This window comes from Gymnoscopelus microlampas (assembly GCF_963454915.1).
Source record: "Gymnoscopelus microlampas genome assembly, chromosome: 4".
Classification (NCBI taxonomy): domain Eukaryota; kingdom Metazoa; phylum Chordata; class Actinopteri; order Myctophiformes; family Myctophidae; genus Gymnoscopelus; species Gymnoscopelus microlampas.
The window spans coordinates 22727025-22739237 of NC_139941.1; the positions used below are offsets into that span (position 1 = coordinate 22727025).

The 12213-nt window shown below is 42.7% G+C and overlaps 1 protein-coding gene across 1 annotated transcript in view; it reads left to right on the forward strand.

Moving 5' to 3' along the window:
- The window catches only part of commd10 (COMM domain containing 10), a 74123-nt gene extending 67651 nt beyond the window's left edge, over positions 1 to 6472 (forward strand). Inside the window, exons 6-7 of the mRNA XM_084054300.1 lie at positions 3015 to 3074; positions 5595 to 6472. Of these exons, the coding sequence (XP_083910426.1) occupies positions 3015 to 3074; positions 5595 to 5633 (99 nt within the window). The 3' untranslated portion in view covers positions 5634 to 6472. The remainder of the gene's footprint in view (positions 1 to 3014; positions 3075 to 5594) is intronic.
- Positions 6473 to 12213: the final 5741 nt, after the last annotated feature.

A 12213-nucleotide genomic window follows, 5' to 3' on the forward strand; every position in this document is an offset into this window, starting at 1 on the left:
TGTATGTGAGTGAGTGAGTGAATTTGTGATTATCTTTGTGAGTTAATCCTGTGTGTGTGTGTGTGTGTGTGTGTGTGTGTGTGTGTGTGTGTGTGTGTGTGTGTGTGTGTGTGTGTGTGTGTGTGTGTGTGTGTGTGTGTGTGTGTGCGTGCGTGCGTGCGTGCGTGCGTGCGTGCGTGTTTGTGGTGGTATGTACTGTAGCTGTGATGATGGTGGTGATACAGCCTATCCCCATTAGTGTTAGCCTAGATCTGTCAGAGCCCTGTCTGGTTGCTTGGCAGGCCCTCAGAACTGCTACGACTAATGCTGCCTGCCGGAGGAACAATTGAATGGACCTAACACACACACACACACACACACACACACACACACACACACACACACACACACACACACACACACACACTGCATATCCTCCTTTGCAGCATACCTGTCTCTCATACACGGATACCGTACACACCTCAGCGCCTGTAAAAACACACACTGATCTGAACATACATGTATTGTACATCCATACATCATCATCACACACACACACAGTCGGCAGAGGTTTCTTTATTGTCTTTTCATCTTGATAACTAGGCTGATGTTATAGCTGTGACCCTAGTAAACGGAGGAGCATTAACTATTTAGGATGACCCAAATAACCAGTCATGTAACACTGCTCTACCCTCCTTGGTTTATCGTTTCTTTTGCGGCTCTACTGTTGCAGTGAAAACAAACAGAAAACTGGGTGGAGAGGGACGAGAAAGAAAATCATAAGCTAAGTCTCCAACCCATGATGTCAGATTACAGATTTAGCATGGTACCCAGTTCCTTTATGGAATTACATTTGTATGTACCGGATTTCATTCACTTTGACACATTTTTCATGCTAGATGATTACATAACAGCATTTATACTCAATTATACTGCTTATTGGGCCGTACAGTACTTGTCCCAAAATAACCGTACAAAATGGTGATGTTTTTGTGTGTATGGCTTTTCATTTACACCAGGGAATAATTGGAAAAGACGTAGGCATGTCCTGTGCGTGACTTACACAGAGGCTGCATTTGCAGTGGCAGACAATTTAGCTTTTTCTTTAGTTGCATTTTTAATTCAAGGCCTTGCCCCACATTCTCCTTGAGCTCTGGAGCTGTGAGCAGGGGCATGGACAAGAGATAACATTTCCCCTCTCTGCTCTCCATTATGAATGATAACGTTGCTTCTAATTATTATCTCCGCCATTAATTTGCTGTGACACATGGCCTCGCTCCATACACCCACCCATCCAACCAGCCAGCCTGCCAGTTGGCTTCCAGCTCTAAGCCCTGTGTAGTACCCAAGCGCCAAACTGGCTTGCAGTTAAGCAATTGTGGTGAGGGGAATATTGAGCTAGATTCTAACGCCCTGACAACTCAAATTTGTTATCATTTTGTAAATTATCTTCCTTTCTGCTTTCCTTCCTTCCTTCCTTCCTTCCTTCCTTGTTTTTCCTCTAGCTTTCCTTCTTTTTTCCTTCTTTCCTTTGTTTGTGCCCTTGCCCTCCTGTCTCATGATGATTCATCGTGGTGCAGCTGGACCAGTAGCTTTGCTAATTTGTGCCATTTCCAACATTCAGCGTGATGGCACTGAGTGTACTTTGCTGCAAGGCTCGTCCCTTCAGTCCGTGTCGTCCTGCCATTCAGCCCGTGCCGCCGATGGCGTGACAGCATTGTGAGGTTAATAGCGATACAGTGACGGCTGCCCTTGGTTTCTCGGTTTTCTCAAGAATCTTCACCAGCTTGAGTGTTAAGTGAGAAGAGTGAAAAAAAACGTAAGAGCGAATGTGTCATAAACAAGATATGACAAGTCATAATATAGCCGCCAGCGGCAGGCTTTTTTTGCCCCAATACAGTCTATCACAGTAGAACCGAAATAGCAGAAAATGACTACATTACCCATGAGGCATTCTGAACGTACAACGCGTCCCCCTCTACCATTAAGTTACAGTGTCCAAGTTACAATACACAAAATACACCAAAATAATACTTTTCAATGGACTACTTGGGTAGCACTGATAACATTAACCACAGTAAGGTTCATAAAGTTTGTAGATGAGATGTTTACATTGTTAGTTCAGTCACGGTGACGACGTTAGCATTAACGTTAGCCGCATGCTAACGCTAAACGTCCGTTAGCTTAGCAACACGCTAACGGCTCATATTAAGTTGGTTTGGCTAATAATCATTAATCCCAACTAATGCCAACACAGTAATGGATGTAAACGTTCACAGACATGCTTTGGACATTATTATCAGGTTGCATTATGAACCAGCAGTTACACAATACAAGTAGCAGGCCATGCTAGCAGCTAACAACATACCAAGGCGGGTGCTGTAAACGACGGCCGTCCATTGGCTAGGACGGCCGTCCATTGGCTTTAAAGTAGTGTCTCCCCATTGGCTGTGAAGTAGTGAAGGACAGCCAGGACAGCCAATAGCAAAAAAAAGTGTTGAATACATGTCGGAAATCTGTCGGGTCAGAGTCAGAGTGAATACAGAGCCGCGCTTTCAGCTGGCGGCTAAAAATATCTTGTAGAGGAAAGTCACAAACAGAGCTGATTTTTAAGGCATGACTGAAGAGGTAGCCATCTGTAAGAAGGTCTGTCTGTCTGTACTGTATGTACTGTATATCTGTCCGGAGCTACAGTAATCTCACAAACGCCCAGATCTATCAATGCCAGATTGCTAAATGATTCTGCTCACTGTCACCAGGTAATCTCACTAATTCCTTACCACCCACATACAATATGTTCTAATATAATTTGAAATTCGGAACTTTTATTTTATACATGAAGCAGACAGTGAAAGCAGACAGGAGGCTGTCTGGTGTGTGTTGTGTTGTGTTAGGCTCACAGCAATCTCATCTCTGCTCATCTCCTTTGCTCTGTGCGGGTCCATTTTGACCTCCTTGTCTGTTCAATGTCTGTCTGTCTGTCTGTCTCTCTCTCCTGTGCTACTTTGACCTCTTCTCCGTCTCTTTCACTACAGGCTCAGGAGAATGTCTTTGTTGAGTTCAGCCACCAGGAGCTGCTTGACTTCTACAACAAGGTACAGTATGTACTGTGTGTGTGTGTGTGTGTGTGTGTGTGTGTGTGTGTGTGTGTATGTGTGTGTGTGTGTGTGTGTGTGTGTGTGTGTGTGTGTGTGTGTGTGTGTGGGGGGGGGGAGGGGGGGAGTAGCAACATCATTGTCTTTGTCACTAATATTGAATATTAAGATAATAAGCTATTCTGACAAAGGCAAGCTGTGCTGTCGTATTGACCATATTGACACAATGGCCATTTCCCCGGAATATGACATCAGAGTAAAATGGCTGCCGTGTGAATAAGCTCAAGTTTGTGCTTTCAGTCACTATACTGTCTCCGTATAAGAGGCGTATCTAAGCTACTGACTGACTGCTACTTATTTTTCCATTGGTGTTTGTGTCCACCTGTCTGTGTCACTTTGTGTACAATTTACAATTACAATTTATTTGTGTGCACATGTTTGTTTGCACATGTTACAAACCTATCCCAGACTTGAACCTACCAGCTTTGCTACCAGCGGTGCCCAAACTCATGCCAGGAGACAGACAAAAAATATCACGTTTGCAGAATGCTTAATAAAAGTTACCGTACGCAGTACTGATCAATTCAATTCAAACGTTATTCCAGACACTCAGGGGGTCCATAGAGTACATACATATATTAGACAAAACACAAAATCATAAATAGAGGCTGACTTTCCAGTGTTTATGCAGCCTGGATGAGTACCGGAGACAGCTCTTCCCAGGATTGTCTATATCCTCAATAATACTGTTCCTGGACTCATCCACACGAGACATGAATCCATACACAGAGTGCCTTAAGAGAGCCTCACATGTATGGAGTTCACAAGTTACAAACAGGTGACTGGCACTATGCCATCTAGGAACCTTAAGTAGAAGCCTCAAGGCATCATTGTAGGCCACTTTAAGCCTTCACATGCTACCTTACTGGTACAGTATGTGCACCACAAGTAAGCTGTACCCATGGGGGAGTGCAAATCGCTTTAAATAGTGCACACTTGACAGGACCTGTACACATACTGAACCTGCGAAGCAGCATATTAGCCTGGGCATAAAGTTTGCAGCATTGTCTAGAGATATCTCTATCATCATTGAGATCATCAGTGAAAATGTGGCCACAGTACTTAATTTACTGCCATATACTGTAGAAAGACGACTGTCACATAAGTGAAAAATTTGGAAGACCAATTTCTTGTCCCTGTGGCTTCTCACTATCATGACACTACTCTTTTTTGCATTGTATATGATGTCATGATCGTTGCCATAATTTGAGCACACTTTCAAGAGCTGCTGTAACCCTGCACTGTATGGACTCAGAACGACAAGGTCATCAGCATACATAAGGGTGATTGATGATAGAGTTACCTATAAGACAGCCCAGCCCGTATTGCATGTATCATACTCCTAGGGTAGAACTTAGTTACAAACATGCTGTGCTATTAGAAGAGCATAAACACAGCAGAAAGAGATGGAGAACAGACACAGTGTCAAACCGCGAACTCTTTGACACTATAGCCAAAAATTGCTGATCCACAAGCTCTGGCAGTGATTAACTTCAAACCTTGGCCGTCTCCTTTCCATGGATCAACGCCTCTCATCTACGTTCACCAAAATGTGTCTGCCCTTCATAGAGCAGTTGATGTTATGGTTATGATTTGGACTGTGATATTGAAGAGAAAATAATAATGTTAATTGGAACATGATGCTGTGATATTGTCGCACCAAGGCTAGCACAGACAGACTTTTAAAAGGGAGCCGTTGTGTGAATGGAGGAGACATTGTAAATCGATTGTTTTAGTGTTTCACCTTTGGCATCTGGGTAAAAGCCATAATTTTCCCAAGAGTTTAGGTTTTTCTTTGACACTAAAGCCAGTTGTCCATGCTGGCATTGATTTCACGGAGCCATGACGTAACTCCCCCTGTGAAAGATGATGGACCGAGGCTTTACTCCAATAATGGTCTTTTAATAAAATCTAAATAACAGGCAAACTCATCTAAAATAAATCTCTTCATCTCCGCAAGCCACACCAAGACAATATGCAGGCACTTTCCATTACCGTAATTCCTACAACTCTTGTGCATGGTAAATCTTGATCATGTATGACACTATTCCCCACAGCCCCCTGGCAATCAAATTTTTTGTGGCCACAAATCATGATATGAAAATAGGATTACCAAAGCATATTTCACCAGTATAAATAATAATACACATTTTAATAAAAAAATATGAATTAATACATTTGTCACGGTTAAAATTGCATTTTGGGACAGGTCTGGGGTTGTGGTGGGGAAAAAAAGTCTGGTGCCCTGGTACATGCGTGTGTCGGTGGGGAGGTTGAACTTGCATGTTGTGTTGCATGACATTAGATGTCTCCAATGGCTCATTTCTGCCTGACTGCTACTGTGACATCCCTTCCCTCATGTTCTGTACTGTGTGCGTGTGTGCGTGTGTGTGCGTGCGTGCGTGTGTGTGTGTGTGTCTTTGCTCTTAACGCAATCTCAACCTTTCTGTTTACTTCCAGCTAGAGACCGTGCAAGGGCAGTTGGATTCCCTAACTTGATGCCTGGTGCTCATTGTACACACATACATACACACATACATACACACACGCACACACACGCACACACACACTCATAACATGCTCTAATTGTGCTGCTGACAGCTATGCCAGCTGCTGAAAGAGTCCTGTGACACTGTAAACATTCTTAGAGGAACTGATTTATAAAAGAAGTCACAAAGAAGCCATCTACATAATTAATTGCGAGGCAGCAACTTCACTGCAATATGAGCTCCTTTTGATCTGCCGTCTGTCTCCATAATGAGAACATCTCAACTGAAAGAATATGAGCATGATTTCAGCATTCCTGATGGATCACGAAGCTTTATATCTACTTGATTCATATGACATGTGTCCAGCGCCAAAAAATAGCTGATCTACAAGCTCACAATGCGTTGCCTTGTGAGACATGGTGAACATTCAAATCTGCTATTTTCAGTGTGGGACACCATCGCATGACAGAGTATAAATTAGTCTGTCTCTTTAATTAGTCAGTGGAAGGATGCAGTGAGATTTTAATGTAGAGGTATACTGCTATATACCACCTGTCCATTTGAAATGTAATTTACTCTTACGAAACTGTTTTCTTAATGTGCTCTACAATAGAGGAGCATCTTGCATATTGGTGGCCCCAATGAAACTATATGCCTGAAATGCATTCGCTTCTCTGACAATTGTGAAACTTAACCATTTGCCTACGCCCAAGGAAATGTCAATGAGACCATAATGAAATGTCAATATGCCACTCAGGATGAAAATAAATCGGTCCACTTTGTAGCCTGAGAACAAATTGAATGTCTGCGAGATTTCAATAAAAATTCGAGGTGGAGGTGAAATCCGTCCATGTTGTGAAGGCTCATTATTTCTCATCAGCGCCAACCTGGACCACTGGATCACCAGATGGGATTTCTTGCAGGCACAGAGCGCCTCCAGTTTGTTTGTCTGAGTGTGTATGTGTGCACGTGTGCATCCTTGTACATGTCTCTCCATCCATGTGTACTACAGTATATGTGTGTCTACATTGTGCATCTGTCTGTATACGTGTATGCTAGCTGTGTGTGTGTGTGTGTGTGTGTGTGTGTGTGTGTGTGTGTGTGTGTGTGTGTGTGTGTGTGTGTGTGTGTGTGTGTGTGTGTGTGTGTGTGTGTGTGTGTGTGTGTGTGTGTGTGTGTGTGTGTGTGTGTGTGTCTTTGACTGTCTGTCTGTCGGCATGCTTTGTTGTGTGTGGATGTTGTAGTGCTTCTCTGTTTGCGAGTGTGTGCGTGCGTCCGTGCGTGCTTCTGGTGTTCTCGTGTGTGTGTGTGTGTGTGTGTGTGTGTGTTTGTTTTGTTTCTCAGTTGCTCAGTCCTTTTAGAGCAGAAAAGAAAGGTTCCCAGATTCCCAGCTACTCTTCATTCTACCTGGTACTGTTACTGAAGCCAGCACCATTCAATATTATCCACTAACTGGATCTCCACTCTGATTGTATCTATCAGTGCTATTGAAGCTGTAACTTTATTATATGATTTCAAGCTTCACTCAGTGTAGCTAATTTTACCCAGCATTCCCTTGAAACCTGCACTTTATATTCACTGGAAAGTATTAGCCTTGATATGGAGTTCAGCCGTTAGTAAGATTAGATTTTATATATAACTAAACTAAATGATTGCTTAGCATTGTTGACGGCTCTTCCAATAAACCTGTTACTGATGATTACATTATTTACATTACAGTCATTTAGCAGATGATGTTGTGGTTTAACCAATTAAATAAAAGGTTTCTGTTGGGCCCATTAATATTCAGCCAATATTCTTTGGTTTGGAGCTCTAAATCTAAAAAGTTCATTATATTTATCTCATTTAAACCATTTAGACCGATTTTAAAAACGCCCTCTAAATCCCCCAAAAAATTGAAAAAAACGTATTGTTTTTAATTAAAAAACATACATACTGTACCATAGCAACATCTGAAATGACACGGATGTTTTCCCGGTTTTAAAAGTATAACAACGTGTAGGCTTTCCAGATTGGAAAGCTTGATTGGATAAGCTGCAAATTAAAAGTCTTAATTTAACTGTTTAACGTGTACATTTACAGGATTTTACTGTGTATAAATGTTGTTCTGGTGAACTGTACACTTTTCTTTTCTTAGTTGTTAAAGCTAACCATTAACCAACTCAGAAAGCTGTCCACCCTCTCACCTACTGTATACTTAAATGTTTTTCTTACAACGGTACTGGGACTGGGAGCCTGAATGTTATGGCTTACATGGGGATCAGACTACACAATATTTTAGGTCACCTTGTTAGACTACGATAGACCCGTTGTAACCTATACAGTCTGTTAAAGTGACAAAAATGATTACCATGTCTTGGTCGGTACATTGGCAGCACTACAATTAAGACGCTGATCAATCACAAGTTTCACCTCAAATCATTTTATTTCCGCAGTTCTTTATTCTACTAGGCACAGCTACGCACAGGCTTAGCTGTGCTGCTCATAACGTTACATACAGTAGTCGGGACACTATTGCAGCTTGTGCTACAGGGGAATGATACCTAGCATAGGTCTCCAGCTGCTCACTGGGTTTCTGAACTGCCTCTGCTATTTATTTTTCGGTCAATCATAGTACTCCTTCAAAGAAGTCTCAAAGAGGCACGGACGTTGTTGCCATAGCTGAACACACTTTTCCTCTGTTTGGGAGGTCCCCCTGACAGCAGCAGGTGCATCCCTCTTTCTGTTCGCCTTCGGCATGTTTATTATGTGCACCTGGGTAGTGGGCACCATGCCATCTTTTGGTCATTCTATTGGTCAACGAAATGAACACATTATAGCAGTTCTCACAGCAGGCAGAAAATTAAAAAAAAGACATTCTAGACTTTTCGTTGTGGTGTTGTGGGGCGACACAGACATCTTTGTTGTTCCCGGCGTTCATATTCGGGGCTGAATTTGTGTAGTCTGATCCCGACAGTACAGTACAGTATAGCAGGCACTTCTACCGTTGTGCCCTTTAGCAAGGTAGCCTACTCCATTCCTAAATTCCTAATTACTCCAGTGGTCACTAGCAAAATGTTGTGGATGTACTGTGGTTGTTCTGTGATCCCAAGTATGAAAATTAACATGCTTTGTGGGCCTTCCACCATGTTCACAAAGTCAGCGTTTAGTAGAAACATCCCTCATTTAGCTGAATCTGGGAAAACAACTTCCATATGGCTTCAAATTTGTTGCTGCTTGTACCTAACCTTAGCAGGCAGCAGCTGTGTTAATCGTATACTACTAGGTATGGGTGCACACACACACACACACACACACACACACACACACACACACACACACACACACACACACACACAATCCCACATTGTAAAATGGACGACTTGGTCTCAAATTTGTCTTTTTACGGCTGCTGCCTTCCTCACTGCAGAACAGGAAAGATAAGCCACTGAGAAAGAAAGAAACCTTCAAAACACCATCATCTACAGTACTTGTATTTGCCTCTTGGGATATGTTAGAGTGAACCTTACAGCAGTGCAGATGCAAACAGACACACTCAAGTTGGAACATTTGGACCCCACAAGATGGTAAAAGCAGTGATCACGCTCACACATGACAAGCATGAAAATGTCATTTCTCTTGTCCATTTTAAATCGAAAACGCTCCTCACTTTATGAAATGCCCATGTTCTGGCTTTTTATGTATACTTTTTAATCTTTCTCTTTTAGGTGTTCAATCCTGAAGGGCTGAAACCCTCTTGATTTTGTGGGGGGTTTTCCTCCTTCTGCCATGGTTTTGTAAATTTCTGGGAGACAGTGAATGATAGACATGACATTTTCACCAATGATTGGAAGTTGTGCGCAGTACTTGCACAACAACTATGAAGCCAATGGGTCTAATGGGAGTGCTATAATGAAAGGTCAAAATTGTGAAACCTGAAAAGTCAAGACACTCTTACGCTGTGAGTCTGATTTACACAACACTTACTACAGGCATCCATCTATCCTCACTCTACAAATTTGCCTCAACTAGATTTTCCACCATTTTGAATTTTTGGAAAAACTCATTTTAGATGGATAGGTCCAGTTGTTACCACATTCTCTGTAGATCCTTATTGGACCAAGCATATCAAAATACACTGTTGATATTTTATTAGGTGTAGAACAGGGGTTCTCAACATTTTCCACATAATTATCAAACCCCTTTTGGTGTCTATTTTATCATTCATTAATCATGTGCTCAAATTCAGTGATTAAATTAATGTATTAATCTTTTAACCAAACTAATGCATAAAGTCCTTAAATGTAATCACTGGTGCTTTGTAAAAGCTGCTTGGGTTTCAATGCCTCATTCAAAAGAGTCAAACCACACTTCAGTGAACATGCCTGTTACAAACACATGCATGGGCCTGGCACACATTTGGCCATAAATCAACCACAGTTTGTCCAAACATTACCAAACTTGTTGAATATCTTTTTATTTATCCCACGATTTTGTAACCCCATTATTTACACCCAGTGCCAATTGTCTATGTAATCCTGGGCACTACTTTCCCTCTGCCAACTTAGGGAGGCCAGGGCCGAGCTCATGCCTCCTTCAATGCATGAGAGCCAACTGACCTTCTTATCACCTGACAGGGGAGAGTTTCCCTGGTTGGACGTAGCGCGTGGAAGGAACACGTTATTCCAACCAGTTCCTTTCCCCTCCATCAGGCGCCCCGGCTGGCCAGGGGGAGGCAGTATAGTGACCAGGATTACTGCATGTTTTTTTTGTTGAATATCTTTTAATTAAGTGGTTGAAACATGTCCCCAAAATGTTTTTGAAATTGAATAGTAGCCTGCAGATGTAGATGGCCTTGTTGAAAAAGAGAGTGGCATTGTACAGATTTGGGCGTAAATGAGCGTCTGTCCGATTGTCATAAAATCTGTAAGTTCTCTTTAATACAGGTGTGAGAAACTGTCAAAAGTCTAGACCTTTCTAGACTTTTCTAGAGCTTTCAACTTCTAACACTTTGTGTTGGCTTGAACGCCTAAATCGCCGCTTTGTGGATGTTTTTTTCTTTTTCTAGTCAATTTACTTTTTTCCTTTCCGCCACGTGAATACGCCTGCAGCCAGAGAGAGCGCCGTGTTCCGCAGCATGGTGAACAGATGGCTAGGCCGAGCAGAGCCCCCCCCCCCCCCACACACACACAAACAGCAACACAAAAAGACACCGAGAGACTCACACTGAGACCAGGCACAACACAGTACACCAAGTCCCAATGAGAGAAAATGTCTTTCTGTCTGACTCCATCATGTGTACTTGTCAGAACTGTTTGCGTGCTCTTTTGTGTGTGTGTGTGTGTGTGTGTGTGTGTGTGTGTGAGAGAGAGAGAGAGAGAGAGACACACACACACACACACACACACACACACACACACACACACACACACGCATCAATAGTAACCAGCAGGTTTTCACAGGATGGCTGCTGGTCAGTGTTACTGAGCCCTATCCAGCTCTAACTGGTGTCTAATGGACTAACGTCAATACAAGGCTGAAGTCCCAAAGGACTCAGAGTGCTGGGCTGCAGAGAACACATACAGATACATAAGTGGCACACATAGATGCAAACACACACACACACACACACACACACACACACACACACACACACACACACACACACACACACACACACACACACACACACAGATGCACTTACACGTAAACCAAAATAAGCTGACAAGAAAATGAATGCACTGACGCTTCACAGACACCTACGTATATGACAGTAATTGTGTTGTGTGTGTGTGTGTGTGTGTGTGTGTGTGTGTGTGTGTGTGTGTGTGCCCTCTTGTTGATCTCCTCACAAGGATAATTACAAGGATGTAATTGTACATACATTTATTGTCTCCGCCAGGCCGAAAGGCATGGCGAGAGAGTATGTTTTGCACCCTGTCCGTCCGTCCGTCCGTCCGTCCTTGTGTCCGTCTGTGAACAGGTTATCTCCGGCACTGTTGGCTTGATCGTAGCGAAACTGTGCACACACACTCCCTGGATGCCAATTTAGAACCTTTGCCCCTATTTTTTCACATGGGCCTGTTATAGCGCCACCAGGAGGCCGCTTTTTGCAAATACATTTTTTGACAGTACTCGTACAGACTTTGTCCAAACGTCACGCAAATCGGTACAGAGTATCTCTATAGTAATTACACGAAACAAGTCTTTCAGATTTTTCATATTCCATCCTGATTGGCTAAAAATGGCTTCCAAAGTTTGCAGAAGTGCTCCGTTTTGAACAAAATGCCTCAAATCATGAACACAGCTTGCAATTCCCGTGAAATTTTGCACGCACATTCCCACTAGGCAGAGGAAGACATGCCACTTGAACATTTTCAAATCAGCCTCATGGTGGCGCTATAACATGCCGATTACTGTTTTTACCTATAACTGCACCGATCTGTGTAAAATCCTGATTGGCTAAGATTGACATCTAAAGTTTGCAAGAGTGGCCCTTTTTGAACAAAATGTTGCAAATCATGAACGCAGCGTCCGATTGCGGTGAAACTTCGCACGCACATTTGCACTACGTTGACGAACAAATGCCACCCTTTCAACATTGCCCTATT